The following is a 17,822-nucleotide window of genomic DNA, read 5'->3' as shown; positions in this document are numbered from 1 at the left end:
TCTCCCGCTTTACAATGACTCATTCCGGCTGATTTCACAGCAGAGATTTAAGGCATAATGAGAAAACCAGAGCAAATCATCTGTAAAGATTAAGATTTTAGCTCTCAATAATTAATTTTCTTTATGAATATTTATTTTATGAATGGTGCCTGGAGAGCGTTTGTCTGTCCGTGTCTGCCGGAGCGTCGGCGGTTTTCTGAACTCACCGATGTTGGGCGAGACCAAGGCAACGGGGTTGAGGTAGGTGAGCTTCATGTTCTGGGCCAGGTTCTGGGAGTAGTGCTCCAGCAGCTCCGTCAGCTCGGCCGGACCGCCACCCAGGATGTGGTTCTGATTCTGGGCCAGAGCTCGCCAGAGCCCCGAGGTGCCGGGGCCTAAGAGCACGCTGCAGCCTCGCAGGATGTTCTGCAAACAGCCCAGAGATGAAGATCAAGATGTTAGCGAGGCACCAATCAAACAGTTTCTTTACCCCCAGCAAAGTGATCTGCAGTATGTGTCTGAAAAATAGAATAAGATAAGGAAAGGATGAATATTGTGTATTGGAAACGGTCAGATATGTGACAGAGTTGGTGAAAACATCCCGGATCAACAGGGTTCCTTTTTTCACATACAGCAGCGAGCAGGTACCCAAAGGCCGGATGAAGATTTGCAGAATGCTCCTGTCAGGGACAATAACTGATCCTTTAAATATTTAATCCTCATTTAAAGCTTTAAACGCCGCTGTCATAAGTGCGCTTGCTTTCCAGCTGTGGCACTTATTCCAGTTCCCGAGTCAGGTAATGAATTAGCAGGGATTTGTGCGGCTGAACTCAGAACCATCATCAGTTTTGTCCTTTTTTAAATTCCTATCCGCTTCTGCGCTGCTTTTTGCGTCAGAGAGGCTCCATATAAACGATACTGCACCTCATTTTCTCAGGATTAATACTAGAGGGCGTCTAGGAAGACCAGAGACCATATCTATGCATTTAAAGCTAATTTAATACTTGAAATAAATTATTTCATTATATATTATTTTCACCATTGTGCCACTGTGAAAACCTTTATGGCTTTATAAGGGATATGTATAACAAACACATCTTTATAATATAAAATTATTAAAGATTAAATTCAGAAAATGTGTAGATAGGAGCTGTTGAAGCTGGTGCTGCTGAAATGACGGGTTTACTTCTTGCTTTTATCTCTTCTGATGTTCAGAAAAGACCAAAACACAGCGTTCGACCAATTCAAGGTCTAAATTCACAAAAGACACCCGGAAAAATATACAGTCGCAGGGTTTTCATTTGGAAAAGGCAAATATCAAGACTGAAAAAGCAAGAATATAAGTTCTTAAATGATCGTAGTTCAGCTTTTGTCCAGCTATTTTGACCCGGGGCGAGGTGAAATAATAATTATAACGAATGAGATGAAGCTTCAAACTGCACAATTCTTGATCCTGGTTTTAACAAGGATCACCAGCCAGCGTGGGATGTCTGTCTTTTCTTTCCTTTTCTGTTCACAGAATATGTGTGACCCTGGATGGACGCCTGTCAGAGGTCCGGGGTGCACGGCCTCGCAAAGCGCTCTGAACAAAGAGCAATAGCAAGGCTTTATGACTGCCAGCGGTCAGACGGCAGTAGAGCTAATAAAGAGCTGCAGCGTCGTAAAGTCCTCCGGGGAGAACGAAAAATACATTTCACAACCTTTAGAAAAAACAAGGAAAAGCTCAGGCGGCGCAGCAGAGGAGGAATGCAGTCAATTGTTGAGGGAGAAGGGGACGCGATGAGGAACGAGGATGAGTGGAATGAAAGAGAAAGAGAAGAGAAGGACGCCGCCGACTGCTCAGGAGACGAAAGGAAGAAGGTGGAAGGTAGAAAGCTGCTCTGAGACTGATAAAGTGAACAGTCGGAGGCGGGAGTTTGAGTCATAGGAAAGAAAATACTGCAGATGATTTTTCACTACCATTATATATAAAAAAAAACCTGTCTACAAAAGCTCAGGTTTTTGTACTTTTTTATATAATGTGAGGTTGTTTGGATGTGTTTTGTGAACCTTGTACTAATGTAACAGATGTGTCTGTGCATGCATGTGTATCCTGATGTTTAACCTTCACAAAATGTGTAATAATGTGTGTATTTTGTGATTTTTCCCAGCGGGGGAAAATGTTCAAAAACCCCACTGAGGCACTTCAACGCGTCACCATACTAGTTTCTCTCAGAGGACTTCAGGAAGCATCTCCATGTTTCTCACTTTTTCCTCGTACTCAGAGGAAATGTGCTATTTGCTTGAACAGAACTGCTGACCTGACCTTTAAACTGTTTACTTGTTCTCATCATTTCTGAGAGGGGACTGGTTTTTACCTGGCGGCAGGTCTGTGGCCACTGTGACTCTGATACTTTGGTCTCAGTGAATGACTGCACAGTCCCCGCGCCAAGCAGAAAAACTATTAAAACAACAGAAGACGCTACAGCAACTTTTAGTCCAGAAGGCCTCTTTCATTTTTTCCCCTCTAGCTTCGTCAGTTTTTGGTTGGTGGCGATTGTCGACTAGCAGTCTGTACTTGATCTTTATAGCCCCGTTTCCACTAGGTGGTTCAGGTCGGGCCGCCGCAAGGGGTGTGCGGGTCTCGCTATGGGCCGTTTTTTTTTTTTTTCCTCCTTTTTTCCCTTATAAATATCAACAGTCACGTTCCATTACAGACCTAAATGTGTACTAGTTGTGTGCATATCAATAAATATATGTGCAATGATGCGCGTGTCTGTTGTTCAATACAACTGCGTCAGACTAAGCGCGGACACAAGCTGCTCTGATCCAGACGGGTGGAGTTGGAACAAACTGTCACACAATGTCGAGAGAACGAGACAGATTCAGGAAATTTCCATCAGGGGATGAAAAAAGAAAAAAAACGAAAGCAAATGGAAGAGTTTAATGTCTCTCTTAAAGGCTCGTTTAATAAATTTGTTACAAAAATCACAGATCCGATCGGGTCTCAAGCAGCCGTGGGGCCCCGCGTCGAGGCAAGCCGAATGATGATGAGGCAGGGGAAGGTATCCAGTATTTTGATAATTGGAGAGTTAAAATTGCGCATATAGACACCCGATCCGACCCGAAAAACCCAAAAATTTTGTGAGGGCCCCCCCCGGCCATTTCGCACAGGGCCTCGCAAATCTTCCAGACGGTTCTGCCACCAGGTACACTATTTTATGTGTTTCCATACAACCAAACCAAACTGCACCATTTCTGGACTCCCGTCCTTTGGAGAATGCTACAGTACGGTTAGCGTGGAGCTACTGGCTTCCCACGATAGAATCCATTTGGTTGGCGGACAGAAACACGTCACTTCCCATTACAAAAGCAAGCGCAAAACAAACACCAAGTTGCCTTTCAGTCGACGTTGGAAAGATACTAGGAAAAGGATGAATGAAAATAACAGAAAGGTTTGGTCGGCCCTGGAACTACAAATGTTCCTAGATGGTTAGCGATAGCGCGAGTCAGAGTGAGCTGGATGACGCAGTCAGAAATGAAAAAGTGTACAAAGATGTATTGTTGGTGTTTGTAGCGTCACATTTGTTGTGGTCGCACTACTATGATGCCACGAAGGTTCATTGGTCTAAACCCGTGGGACCATTCTGGCCGCTACGAACCACACTGGCCCGGACCAACCGCTCAGTGGAAACGTGGGCCGATGTGCGTCTCAAAGAGGTTTTTTCCAACGCATTGCTGAGCTACTTGATATTGATAACAAGCCAAATGTGTTGAGCTGTTGGGGAAATCCTAAATCCACACAAAAATTAACCCAAATTCTTTGTCTTTTCTTCTTTCTGTTTCTTTCTGAACAAGTTGTCACACAAACAGCTTTCACTGTTTATTTTGTTCCTTTGGACCATTTTCAGATAATGAACTTGTGTTTTTAGCCCTTGGCTATGCCTCGTTTAATGTTTTGTTGACATAACAAGGTTTTACAGACCACTTAAAGTCCTGTAGTCTGTAAGCAGCTTTAGTCTCCTCGGCCATGATGTCCAACACAGCTCTGTGAGCCAGATAAATCCTCCAGCCACCCACGGCCGGGACATGGTGCCAGAAAGTGATGCAGTGTGTGGTTTTTGCTGATAGACAAACTCGTGAAAACACTCTTTGGTGTCTCTTTGAAAGGACTACCTCCACCAATTTAGCTTTATTGGAATTTTAATGATGTGAGATTAATCTATTTTTCAGTTTATTAACAGTATGTCTACAACTCAAATTCATTAAAGTACCTTCGGATTACTTTGCAACTGATTACAGTGGTGAACAAGTGGCTCAGGTTGTATAATGAAGTATTACAGCCCAAAACACTGTTGAGAATAACACCGGTATGATTTTGTAATCCTTTAAATAAGCATCTTTGCTTGCTGCACTGTTAAAAACACAAGTTTGGAGGATGTTTATCGGTCTTTCTTGCCATGTATCGTTCTTCAGAGTACACCATTTCTCCATGAAATATAGAGGATCTGAAGTCACACCTATTATATCTGAGTTTGGGTCACGGGGGCAGCAACCTAAGCAAAACGGCCCAGACCTCCCTTTCCCCAACCACTTCCTCAGGCTCCACTGGAATACCAAGGTATTCCCAAGTCAGTTGAGAGATATGGCTCCTCTAGTGCAGCGGTCGGCAACCCGCGGCTCCAGAGCCGCATGCAGCTCTTTAGCGCCGCCTTGGTGGCTCCATGGAGCTTTTTCAAAAATGTTTGACCTTTTTTTTCTTCCTTTTTCTTCCTTTTTCCTTTCCTTTTTAATCGCGACATTTGAACTTTTTTCTCGATATTTCGACTTTTTTCTCGAGATTTTGACTTTTTTCTAAACATTTTGACTTTTTCCTCAACATTTCCACTTTTTTCTCAACATTTTGACTTTTTTCTCAACAATTTCGACTTTTTTCTTGACATTTCGGCTTTTTTCTCGAGATTGTACTTCAACTTTAATGTCGACATTTTGAGTTTTTTCTCGAAATTTCGACTTTTTTCTTGACATTTGAAATTTTCTCGACATTTCAACTTTTTTCTCGACATTTCGACTTTTTTCTCGAAGTGCATAATGAAAAAAAAAAACCTTCCCCCGGTTATAACTAATATAGATACATGCAGCATGTGTTGCCTTCATTCTAAGGCTTATACAAGACTTTTCATTTTTTGCGGCTCCAGACATATTAGTTTTTTGTGTTTTTGGTCCAATATGGCTCTTTCAACATTTTGGGTTGCCGACCCCTGCTTTAGTGTGTCTTGGGTCTACAACGAGGTCTCCTCCTGGTCGGATGTTACCAAAAAATCTCCTGAGGGAGATTTCCAGGGGAAATCCCCACCAGATGCCTGAATCCATTCAGCTGGCACCAAGTCCCCACTGAGACTCTCCTGAGTGGTGGAACTTCCTACCCTTCTCACCAAATCTAAGGGAAGGTCCAAACGCAGACCGAGAGGGCTGTGATTGGTTCGCTTGGTAGCAACGCATTTCCGGTTTCCGGTTTGAAGTAGTCGTGAACTTTCAGCGCTCTTTTCTTCATGTATGTGTGATTTTTTTTTTGTTTTGGTTTTTTGCACAATAGTTGTCCTTATCTCTTTCATTCACTGTGACCGGAAAAGTCGGATAAACCATTCAGGAAAAGATTGCAAACTAGCGGTCGTGGGGGGTACTGCACCACGGCGAAATGGAGTGACGGAGAAGTCCGAAGGGTTCACGACGGCGTCAAGGTGACGGCGTAGGCACGGCGTTGATTTGACGCAGAACAATAATTCAGGCTTAAGTTTAACTGCCAGTGTTTTTTCAGTCACTTCCCACCGCTCATGACAGCAGGTGAGGGTAGGAACGCAAATCCACTGGTAAACGGTGTCCTGCCTTTTGGCTCAAAGTTTCTCTTCACGTCAGCCGGCCCCAGGCAGATGAGGTGGCATCTCAAGTGGAGCGGTTCAAGTACGTTGGGGTCTTGTTCATGAGTGAGCGAGGGATGGAGAAAGCTCACATACAAGCCGGTATTATACAAAACAGCATGAAACAGCATCAAACAAGAGGAAAAAGAAGTGAACAGTATCACAGCAGCACCACATGACAGGAAAGCTTAATAAAACACGAAGGCGGGCTGAGAAAGTGGCAGCAGACATCCGACGTTGGGGAATAATTGGAGACAGACTGCACCTGAACACAAAAGACATTTCTGTTTAGAGGAAATGTTGTTTTTTTAATGAATTCAGTCGTTTTCTCATCATGTATCTAAGTTAAAAGTACTCCAATTAAAAAATATCCAGCACTATGTACTGATGAGGGTGTTTTTTTTTATGATTATGACAAAAAGCATAATATCTTAAGTCCTCCGTTACACGTGCTTCTGGCACGTTGTCACCTTGTACTTGGCGCGATGTGAGGCCTGTGTGTTGCCCGTCAACGCAGCAGCATCCAAATGGGTTTTACCACAGCTTGAACACTGGAAGTTTTCCTGTTCTTTATTCCTGATGTTGAAACTACCCTCCATCCAGACTTCATTTACTGTAGCCACAGGACTCTGCTACTGCCAGCGGGTTACTATAGTAACGGTGTTCTCCGTGCTGTCTGTGTCTCCGCTTCAGAGATGCCACCTCATTAACTTGAAATGACAAGACGGAGGCGAGCACGTCTGCTCTACAGCCGGGGGTTACGGCTCCAAGTCACGCGACGAGAGCTTTTTTGTTCCACAATGAGCCAGATGACGATAAAAGTGATCATTAATCCATTGTGAGGTGGTATTATAACTTTACAACGCTATGACCTGCTAATCAGAATGATTCTGGTTTACTTGCAGGTTAATTTAGACATCAGGCAGGAGGAGGTTCCTCTTTCAGACAACGTTACTTTACATCACGTTTAGCAGACGCTTTTATCCAAAGCAGGTAAAAATAGAGGAATACAATCAGGCCACAGGCTTGAGTCGCTGAATCACTAGAACATAATTTCTTCTGCTTTGAGTTGCTGCAGTAGGCAACAATTATGTTTTAGTCAAATTTAGCCGGGTACCGTATTTAGCTTTAGGCTAGGCCCCAACAATATGTATTACTTTATATTAGACACAATGATGTAACGAAATGGTAAAATCCTTATGTGTTGGGATACCTTTTCTTTTACATTCATCATCAGGAAAACTGTAGATATCTTTGTTAGAAACAAGTGAGTATTTAATTAGTTTAGTTTAGTTTTATTTAGCACATAACATAAAAAAAAGAACATTACACAAGTAAGTTCAGTTAAAAGAAACTGTGCAGGGAGGAGCGAGCAAGCCAGTAGGCTTATGAGGAGCCCCCACCTAATAACATTTAACAAAATCCTTATGAGGATATAAAATCATAAAAATAAAAATAAATCATAAAAATTGCATGTAGAACATGAATGAAAATAAAATAATAAAAACAAATAATATAAAAAAGATAAAAAAATTACTGTACACATGATCATGAAAATATGAGTATTAAGCTGAACAAATGGCAACACAGAATATGAAGTGCAAAAGAACATTAATTCAGATTAAAATATGTAACTTGTCGTTTCATTGTTCGCGTCTGAGGAAAATTCTTTCTTATCCTTACAGCCATAAAGATTACAGTTTAGTACAATTTACAATCTGGGACTTCTGCAATAGAAGCATTGCTTGGAAATATCCTTATAACTCAGAGAAAAAAGCAATTGATGGGCAGCAAAAAGTTCTGCTGCAAGCTAATTGCTGATTCTTTCCTCAGTGGCGTTGTGTTAACACAGACCAAAATGGTCCAGACCAGCAAAAAGTCCAAGTTTATGCTTTTATATGGTGACTGACACCTGATGATCATCAAATCGCTATCTTCCTTTGATTGGGAGTGCAGTGTATGCTTATTTTTTCCACATAATGTTTGTAGAGTTCAGCTTGTAGAGTTTGTAGAGTTTAGCTTTAGTTAAATAAATAATGTAATGTGCTGTTGTTCACCTGAGGCTGCAGTTGCCTCATTTTTACAAACCGCTACAGTAGTGAGGCCTTCTTTAAAATTGCATAAAGTTCTGGCTTACCATTTCTGAGCATGAAAATCACTCACTTTTTAATACTTGCATCACAAAATACTGCTGCATACCGTTACAACACTGCTGGCAAACAATCCTTTGCATCGCTGTGACCTGATGAGAAACTGAGGTGCCAGTTTCATGTCGGCTTTGTGATCGAATCAAGCGATCTGTAGATGACCAGCACCGCAGCCCGATAACTGGAACAGCAAACGGGATTTTACCAACACTGACTGCATTAACATGCAGTCAATAACCCTTTTAAAACCCGAATATTGGCAATAACCCGAATTTGCACGGCCATATAAACACCAATAACCCCGTTGAATAACCCGAATTTGCTCATATTCCGGTTTTTAAAAACCCGAATATGAGCCCTGGGTTACTCCTTTTAAAACCCGAATATTCAGTCATGTAAACGCCAAACGGAATATCCCCATCAAACGGAACATGAATTTGTTTTCTGCACATGCTCTGTTCGCAAGGAATCTTGGTATTTTGAGTCCAGGAAGTTCTTCTAAACAAGGAGAAACACAAGACCACGCCACACTTTTGGAGTGAGGAGGAGACTAATCACTTCATAAATGTAATGAAGGATATGAACATTTTTGCATTTGTAGACGGTAGAAAGAACGGGGATAGTGAGATTTACAAGAAGGTGAGCAAAAAGTTGCGCGAAGCAGCATTTGTTTTGAATTTGGATACAGGAAGAAGAAGCGGAAATGACGGGAATTGCGTCATCACGTTCTCCGTGCGTCGCTGGTTTGATCCAGATATCCCAAATGACTAATTACAATGTATACAGGGATAACCCTGTTTGCTCACGCATGGAAACAGAATATTCCGAATGTTTCAGTAACCGGAATATTAGCAATAACCCGAATTTTGACTGCATGTAAACGTAGTCACTGTTCAGCCACGAGTTTGACACGTTTTCTCATGTGAGCTGAATTTGATGTGTAAGATAATTCTCTGCAGAAACAAGAGGCATCTGTAAACACCTTTATCATAAAACACACACATTCAGAAAAGCTCTCTTGTCAACTTGTGTATTCGCTCGTTTGCACCGACCCGCCATGTGAAATGAGATTCTGTCAGTTCACGTGCTGAGCTGACATGTTGCAATATCTCATGAGTTACTGACAGCACATTGCCATGGCAACATCACTTATGGTTCCAGAGACAAACATCTCTGTCGGCGCGTCATAATGGTACGGCCTCTCAATCACGTCCGCGGTTTTTCTGATAACAGCGGCCGAATCTGCTGAGGTGCCGAGCCTAATCTGTGGTGCTGCAGAGTGGAAGTTTAAATCACTGTGATAATATTTTGTCGGAGCACAGTTAGGTTTGATTACGGCGCACATTGGTTATGGCAGTATCTCCCAACCTGGGGGCCGGGCCCCCCCTGGGGGGGCGCGAAACTTTGAAACTTTGAAACTTTGCTTTGAAATTATGCAGTTGTAAAAAATATATTTGAGAATGAGTCATTCATAAGACATTGTTAGGAATAATTTATGAATGTCTTGAATATTTTTTGTGTTTTTTATACACTGGTGACAAACCCAGGAAATTATTTAATTCCTTATTATTATATCATTACTCAAAATTTAATCTACTCCGACAGGTTGTTAAAGGAAAAATATTAAAAAATGTTGGTCTCATATTAAAAGAGACATTTTTCAGAAATATTTTTATGTCCTTTTATGTCCTTTTGTGCGTATTTTATACATTGGTGACATTTGAGAAAAACAAAGTCATATGTATACAGAGTAAACCAAAGAGAAATGTATAAAAAAAACATAATTAATGTTCATTTTTTCAATTAAAGACTATTTTGGTGCTAGTACATACGGGTCGGGGGGCCTGGCTGGTCTTAGACACAAGTAGGGGGGAACAAGGAAAAAAGTTTGGGAACCACTGGGTTATGGTATCCTTTCATCAGGCTTATGCAGTGTCAGCATTATTTACTTCACATCATAAACACTGTCCACTGTTGGCAGTAGATCGATCCATCGGCTCATCTGAGGATTCCTGAGAGCGGTAAATCTGAACTCATCAGACCACATGACCTTCATCCATGACTCTGCACTCCAATCTTTCTGCTCCCTTGAAAACTGAAGCTTTTTTCGGGGGTTTGATTGTTTAATTAGCTACTCTGTAAAGTGATTTTCATAAGACTACACAGCTGTCTTTAACATTTTTAGATCTTATTGCTCTATGCAGATGGAAATTATTTCATTACTGAGCACTGCTGAGAGTCCTACTGCTGATTTCCTTGATTACCAAACAAACATTAAACCACATTTCTTCCTCAATGATTGCACTATTCTTCCACGCTTAATAATGGATTGCAGAGCTCTTAATCCGGTTTTAGAAGTTTCTTTGGGCATTGTTTTGTTTGCTTGATGCATATCGATAATATGATGCTTCTGAAACAGTGTACTAAAACATCTTTTCCTCAACCAGACGTTGTGTCTTCTGAAATTGCTGGTGAAGGAATAAGCAAAAGAACTCACACATACAAAAAATAGAAATAAAATGAAAACGCAAACTGATTTTTCAGCTGGTACTAGGGCTGTGCGATTAATCGATTTTAAATCTAAATCGGATTTATTAATCACAATCGATGTTAAAAAAAGGAAATCGAAAAATCGATTTTCTTTTTTTGCAGCTGGCTGCATTACAGACAGAGCTCGTCATCTTTGTTTGGTCAAGAAAATTGTAAATGTTGTCACTTTACTAAACTCAAGGAGGATTTACAGTATCTTTCAATTGCACTTCATTCCCAATAGGGAAATTTGTTTGCTATTTTTCTTTAAAAATAAAGATAAAATATTTGAAACAATTTATTCCATTGTCTTTTGTAGTTTTACCAAAAAAATCGAAACCGAAATCGAAAATCGGGTTTTCAGAGAAAAAATAAAATCGGGATTTTATTTTTGTTCAAAATCGCCCAGCCCTAGCTGGTACTATTTAAATTCACTTTCCCCTTTGTCTTTATTCAGTTCATTGAAGGTTGCATGTGGACCATTTCTGCTTGGCACAACATGAAAAGTGCTACGAATAATTTTGATAACCTCGCATTCAATCGGATCAACAGGAGCTGTTTTAACTTGCCTTTTACATTTTATTCTACTGTTTCTTTCCCATTATTCCTGCCTTCTATTGTGAGAATGCTCCCGTCACGTGAGAGCCGGTGAACAAGCCTTGCTGATGGCAAACATGCCGTTCATTTATCCAACCACCTGTCCCCACTCCCATCATCTCTCCCCGCTCTTATTAAATGTCAAAGACACACATACAGAAAGTGTGCTACAAATCGGTGTTTATGAAGGAAAATTGCAGTGTGGTTTGTGTTTTTTTGTTTGACCTCATTGAAGTGCGCGTCCTGGGTGGCGGTGAGCCCGAAGCCGCTCTGCTGCGTCTCAAATGTCAGGAGGCGGGACAGCAGTCGCTCGGCTATCTGCAAGTCGTTTCCGTAGAGGCGGGGCGTGGCCTCGGTGACATCACGGAGCTGGTGAGCCAGCTTCTTCTCCAGGATGGTGTTCATCTCTGTCTCGTTACGCTCCAGGGAATCCAGCTACGCCAAGCAAACATGAAATAGTCACTGATCTCATCTTCAGATATGTTCAAAAGATTCCTCACGGCAATACTGACATGTATGAGAAGGTAGTTTAACGTCTAGATCAGTCAAAGTTTGCCACAGATATGAAATATCTAGCTCTATACTGCAAAAACCCATTTGTAAGGAAGAAAATTAGAAAACTATTTCAGGCTATTTTCCCAGTTTTAAGAATTCTAGTCAAGAAAATCTTTCTCAGACATTTTTTGCATAAAATAAGAAAACGGTTTCTATTATTCATGGAATATTAAGCGTATTTCTAAAGGGGCTGTTTTTGCAGTGTAGATGCAATAATCAAACAGACAAACCGGAGAGTAAAGGAAGAATCCACATTCAAGAACCCAAAAACACATATTTAACATACGAGCCTCCAAAACAGCTTTGAGTTGGAGAAGTTAAAACAGAAATTGAGGCTGAAATAACTTATTTTCTTTACCTTAGGGGCAGTTCAAGACAGATTATGAGTTTTCCATCTCTATCTTCTATTTATTTTTCTTAGTAAATCAACGATTTTATAATATTTCAATATTTCGTAACCCCGGATCACCCGGGCACGGGTTCTAAAGCCCATGAAGACACGTGTTTATTGGCCCAAGTGCAGCAGAAGTCAACGTACAGCAATGTTGAGCTCCACAAACGGGGGGGAGGTGCAGTTGTAAAGGTCTGGCTCCAGCCACCCTCTCTCCACATCGCAGTGTCTGATGGCTGCTCCTGTACGGAAACAAACAGGGTTTGTAAATGTCTGGTTCCCATGGTGACGGGAATAAGACGGCACTCGTGCCGGCGTGTACGCACCAACGGAGCCTTTGGGGCAGGGGACGGCAGCAGGCAGGTTGAACTTGGTCCGGGGCCACCAGATCCCCTGCGTGATGGTCCTCGGACAACCATCATAGATCACTGCAGAGAGGAATGACATTTTTTATTTATTTATTTATTTTGTGCATGGTAGTGCATAGTTTGACAATATTACAGTAGTACATTTGTACACTTCAATCTACACACCCATGACCGAAAAGGAGCACGATGAAGACAAGTCTTATTTTACCTGCCCCTTATTCAATACCAAAACAAAAAGAACAGTCAATGTAACCAATATTTACAATAAAATATACCCTTAAATAGAAACCAACCACATATATCAATAGTACTGTTTAAGTCCCAGCCTATTCATGAACATATAACTTAAATATTTTATCTTTATACATTTTTTTGAACCAAAGTAAATCTGTACATTCCTTTAAATCATTCCGTAGAGAGCTCCACAGTTTTACTCCCACAACCGATATACACATCTGCTTGAGAGTGGTCCTTGCATACTGATGTTTGAAATTATATTTCCTTCTATGATCTATAACTTCTGGATTCGAAAAAACAAACAACTGCTGTAGATTACTTGGTAATACTTTTCTGTTTGCCCTATGCATAACTAATAATCTCTGTAACTCAACTATTTCTTTAAATTTAATAAGTCCTGAATTTAATAAATAATCTGTTTAGAGTTTAAAATCATCCCGGTGTTTCAGTGAGAAACCCAACACCAGTTACATCGTTTACATTCATGACTGCAGTTTGTTAGAGACAAACAATGCTGCAAAGTTTAATAAGATAAAGTTAAACAAGAACAAAATATATTTTCAGACTTGGATGCACATTGGGACTAAAAAGACCATACTGCATGCTTTTCGCACGTATCAAGCATCAAAGTAATGCAGATTTCAGAAGATGATGTTTTTCTATCTTTAAAATTAATCACAAAGTAGTGTGAGTAGTGATTATTTATAATTCATTAAACACACTGTTTGCAACAAATGATAAAACCTCTCTCTTCTTTTTACTTTGTAAGAAAAATATGATAAAAATCATTAGCAACATGTCCTGATCATGGTAGTTCTCTTGTTCTGGAGTTTTGAGGGAAGAATAATTGAGTTAAAATTGAGTTAAAACTGATGTAACGCCCTGCTGTGAACACCACGGGAACTGGGAGATGCTTCCTTCATCCAAAGTTGGAAATCCAAAAATAAGCCACCAAAGTTCAGAGGCTTCCCCGGTGATCTTCACAGACAGCGTTTCAAAGAGCGCCGTGCACGAAAACAAAGATGTCAAAGAGACAAAAATAAATCAGAATATGTAAAAACAACAAACAAACTGCTTGTCATCTCACCGTCGCAGCCCGAGTTTGTGACCTCGGCAAACGGGTTGTCGCATGCGTTGCACTGGCGGCCGATCACGCCGGGCCGGCACTGACACTGGCCCGTCTCGGGGTCGCAGGACCGTGAGAAGGAGCCCACCGGGTAGCAGTCGCACGGCAGGCAGGTGTCGGAGCCCCGCACACGGTAGTGAAACTCCTGAAGACAAAAGCCAGGTTTAGAACGTTACACAAAGGTGAGTGAAGAAGTATTGAAGAGCAACAATCAAAGCCTGCACGTTCAGTTAGTGTGATGATTGTATTTAACTCTGCATTGTGGAAAAATATAATGATGCTGAAGTTAGGAATGGGCGATATTTTACCGTTCACGATATACCGTCTAAAAAATTCTTCACGATAAGAATTTGTCACTTCGTGGTAAAAACGATAAATTCCCGTTGATGATGTTTTTGTGTAAAACTGATTTATGGTTCTGTGTTAAATCCACGCACAACGTACGTGTGCGGGAAGGAAGGAAGGAAGGAAGGAAGGAAGGAAGGAAGGAAGGAAGGAAGGAAGGAAGGAAGGAAGGAAGGAAGGAAGGAAGGAAGGAAGGAAGGAAGGAAGGAAGGAAGGAAGGAAACAAGGAAAGGAGGAAGGAAGGAAGGAAGGAAGGAAGGAAGGAAGGGAACAAGGAAAGGAGGAAGGAAGGGAGAAAAGAGGAAGGGAAGAAGGAAGGAGAGAGCAGGAGGAAAGAAGGAAGGAAGGGAAAAAAGAAGGAAGGAAGGAAGGAAGGAAAGGGGAGAAGGAAGGGAGAAAACAAGGAAAGGAGGAAGGAAGGGAGAAAGGAAGGAAGGAAGGAAGGAAGGAAGCAAGGAAGGAAGGGAGAAAGGAAGGAAGGAAGGAAGGAAGGAAGGAAGGAAGGGAGAAAGGAAGGAAGGAAGGAAGGAAGGGAGAAAGGAAGGAAGGAAGAAAGAAAGAAAGAAAGAAAGAAAGAAAAAAAGAAAGAAAGAAAGAAAGAAAGAAAGAAAGAAAGAAAGAAAGAAAGAAAGAAAGAAAGAAAGAAAGAAAGAAAGAAAGAAAGAAAGAAAGAAAGAAAGAAAGAAAGATAAATTCCCATTGATGACTTTTTTGTGTAACAAACATGGCGGATCTGAGAGCGAGATAGATTTATAGTTAAAAAGGTGGAGTTGAATTGGTATTTTTTTTATCGTTATTGGGATAAATGCCAGAAATTATCGTGATACATTTTTTAGTCCATACCGCCCATCCCTAGCTGAAGTACTATGTTATCATTATTGAAAACAAAATAAAAGTACATTTTTGCAGGACATCTAGATTTTAGGCAGAATTTAATTCAATATGAAACTCTTGTTAATTACATTTTAATCCCATTTGCGCTTCAGTCAGAGCAGCTGAATCATAATGGTGGGGTTAGATAGGACCCGTTTATGAGTTTTAATCTAATTGTGTATTTAAATAAGCATTCTAATTTATATTACTAATATTTAATAATTTATGCTCTGGGTCTCTGAAAAGTCCCTAGAGACAATGTGTATGGTAATAAATGCTCTATAAATAAAAGTGAATGACTCAGTTGGCTGGTTTGATGGCAGATTTCTTACTATGCAAATTCAACCTCTCACGCTCTGTTTCTCAGCTTTATTTAGTTGCGTTTGGACTTATATAACTTACATTTTAGCCATTTGTGCTGATAAAGGGCAAAATAAATAAATATTTTGACTGCATTCCTTAATTTGAGCAAAACAGAAGTGACAGTGTGTAACCGAGCGGGGTATTGTGGGAATATTGTACATGGAAAGAAATCGGATTAATCGTACTTAATCTTGTCAACAGGACACAAAACTAAGTCCCAAAGTCCATAAAACATCTTCTAAAGACATGACCGTGAACCTGTGTGTGGCCGTGCACGATGTTTGCATCAGGGTCAAACGTAAGGTCGCTATTAGAGATTAGAGATTATTGCCAAACAATCAGATTAAAACCGGGATAAAACCCGGTTAAACAGGGTGGCTGTGTAAACATTAACACACAGAGGCAGAGATGTCAGTAAAAACATGATCATGACATAATGGTTGGTTTAATTATTTGACTAGATTACAGAGACTGAAGTCAAGATTGGAACTTTATGTCTAAATTTAAAAATAGTGAAAGTGATCAATAGAGTTAAACCACTAAAGATCTCTTAATCCTGCCAGCTTTATTTTAAAAGTAACGTTAAACCCGCCAGTCAGAATGTAATTATTTAATGAAGGTTTGAAGAGCTGCATCAGCTCTGCAGTAGAATACATCTAAAACGAAACGTGCCCTTTATTTAAAAAAAAGAAAAAGGGAACACACGTTGAGACTGTAATAAAACTACGGAAGAGTATTAGGGACAGGCAGGAGAAAAATAAAAATAATATTTTAGAGGAGGAAGATTTTTCTTTTATTATGCACTTCGAGAAAAAAGTCGAAATGTCGAAAAAAAGTCAAAAAGTTGAGATTAATGTTGAAGTAGAATTTCGAGAAAAAAGTTGAAATGTTGAGAAAAAAGTCAAAATTTTGTGAATAAAGTCGAAATGTTGAGAAAAAAGTTGAGATTAAGGTAACACTTTATAATAACTATCCATTATAACTAGTTAATAGATCATTAGTAAACAGTTCATTAATAAGCTATTAATGAGTTGTGAAGTATTTGTTAACAGTCTGTTAAGGATACATAATGGTGCTTATAGATAGTTAAAAGGTCATTAATAAACTGATAGTTAATGAGTTCTAAATGACTTGCTAAATAACAGTTAACAGTTTGTTAAGGATTTATAACTGTGCCTTATAGATAGTCAATAGATAACTTACAAGCTGTTAGTTAACGAGTTATGAATGACTTGTTAACTGCATGTTAATGATTTATACCTATATCTTATAAATTAGTAATAGATCATGAGTAAATCACTTAATAATGACTTGTTAGGTATCAGTTAATGACTTGTTAAGAATCAGTTAATAGTTTATATACGTTATTGGGACGTTATTCTAAAGTTGCAACTATTCCTCATTTATTAATTGTTAGTAAATGAGGAATAGTTGCAACTTTAGAATAACGTCCCAATAACACACATAACCTAATAACTAATACTTAACTAATATATTAACTCACACTTTACAGATCAGTTGTTAATAGTTTGTTAACCATCTACTAATACCAGTGAGTAGATGGTGTTTTATTTATTGACACATACTGAGCCATCACATGGCAGAACAGCAGTATAAAAGGTTTGGACACTTTTTGTGCAAGACATAAAAACAACATACCAGTGAAACTTTGTAGAAAAGCAAGTGGATGGAACCATAATTTGATGTGATATTTAAAGTATCACATTTTTGTACCTCAACCTTGTTTCACCCATAGGCTTTTCTGTGTACTGTATTTTACCAAAGAAACACCACGGATGAAATGTTGAACATTGAACATCCTCTGTTATTTCCACACACGTCACTCAGCTTCCTGAGTCTCTGTGACTAGCTCCCGCCAAATTACACGTTTGAATTGTATTATAGGTCGGGGGTGACGAGGGGGAAACAAGCCAATCATAATTGTCTCATGGGTTGGGGGAGGAGCCACCCGGCCTCCTCCATCATATTGGCTGGTTGTCACCTTGTCAATCACCCCGCATCACACTGTACTTTGATGAGTGACAACCGGTGACAACCTAGAGAGGACACGCCCAGACACGCCTTCACTCGCTCAGCAAGCTCACTGGATGGGCAACTAGCATTAGCTAGCTGTACCGTGAACAGGATGAATACACGGCCTAGTAAAATGTCCGACAGCAGTGTTCCCAGTAGCGATGCGCAAAATACCGAGATAAATCCAGGTACTGTCGGGAGAAAGAGAAAGAAGTCAACAGCGGGGACTTCGAGTAAAAAGAAAACTACTCTTCTGGACCCTGCTGCGCACGTGGACAGCAGTTCGGTTGTAGCTCGGGTCTGGTTCACTTAGTATAGAGGGTCCAAGTTGTGCTAAGACATGTTCATATTAGTAGATTTATTTTGTTTTTATGTTGTTTT

The 17,822-nt window shown here is 40.2% G+C and overlaps 1 protein-coding gene across 5 annotated transcripts in view; it reads right to left on the bottom strand.

Moving 5' to 3' along the window:
- celsr3 (cadherin, EGF LAG seven-pass G-type receptor 3) overlaps window positions 1–17,822 on the bottom strand; it is a 158,952-nt gene that overhangs the window by 38,460 nt on the left and 102,670 nt on the right. For all 5 annotated transcript variants that reach the window (XM_061736720.1, XM_061736725.1, XM_061736721.1 and 2 more), the window contains exons 17-21: window positions 13,788–13,971; window positions 12,422–12,523; window positions 12,243–12,337; window positions 11,375–11,584; window positions 207–405 (exon numbers count right to left, since the gene is read on the bottom strand). In XM_061736720.1, the coding sequence (XP_061592704.1) occupies window positions 207–405; window positions 11,375–11,584; window positions 12,243–12,337; window positions 12,422–12,523; window positions 13,788–13,971 (790 nt within the window). The remainder of the gene's footprint in view (window positions 1–206; window positions 406–11,374; window positions 11,585–12,242; window positions 12,338–12,421; window positions 12,524–13,787; window positions 13,972–17,822) is intronic.

This window comes from Cololabis saira, chromosome 12 (genome assembly GCF_033807715.1).
Source record: "Cololabis saira isolate AMF1-May2022 chromosome 12, fColSai1.1, whole genome shotgun sequence".
Taxonomy (NCBI): Eukaryota; Metazoa; Chordata; class Actinopteri; order Beloniformes; family Belonidae; genus Cololabis; species Cololabis saira.
Note: the sequence above shows the minus strand (reverse complement) of the source record. Positions and strands in the feature narration are given on the sequence as shown.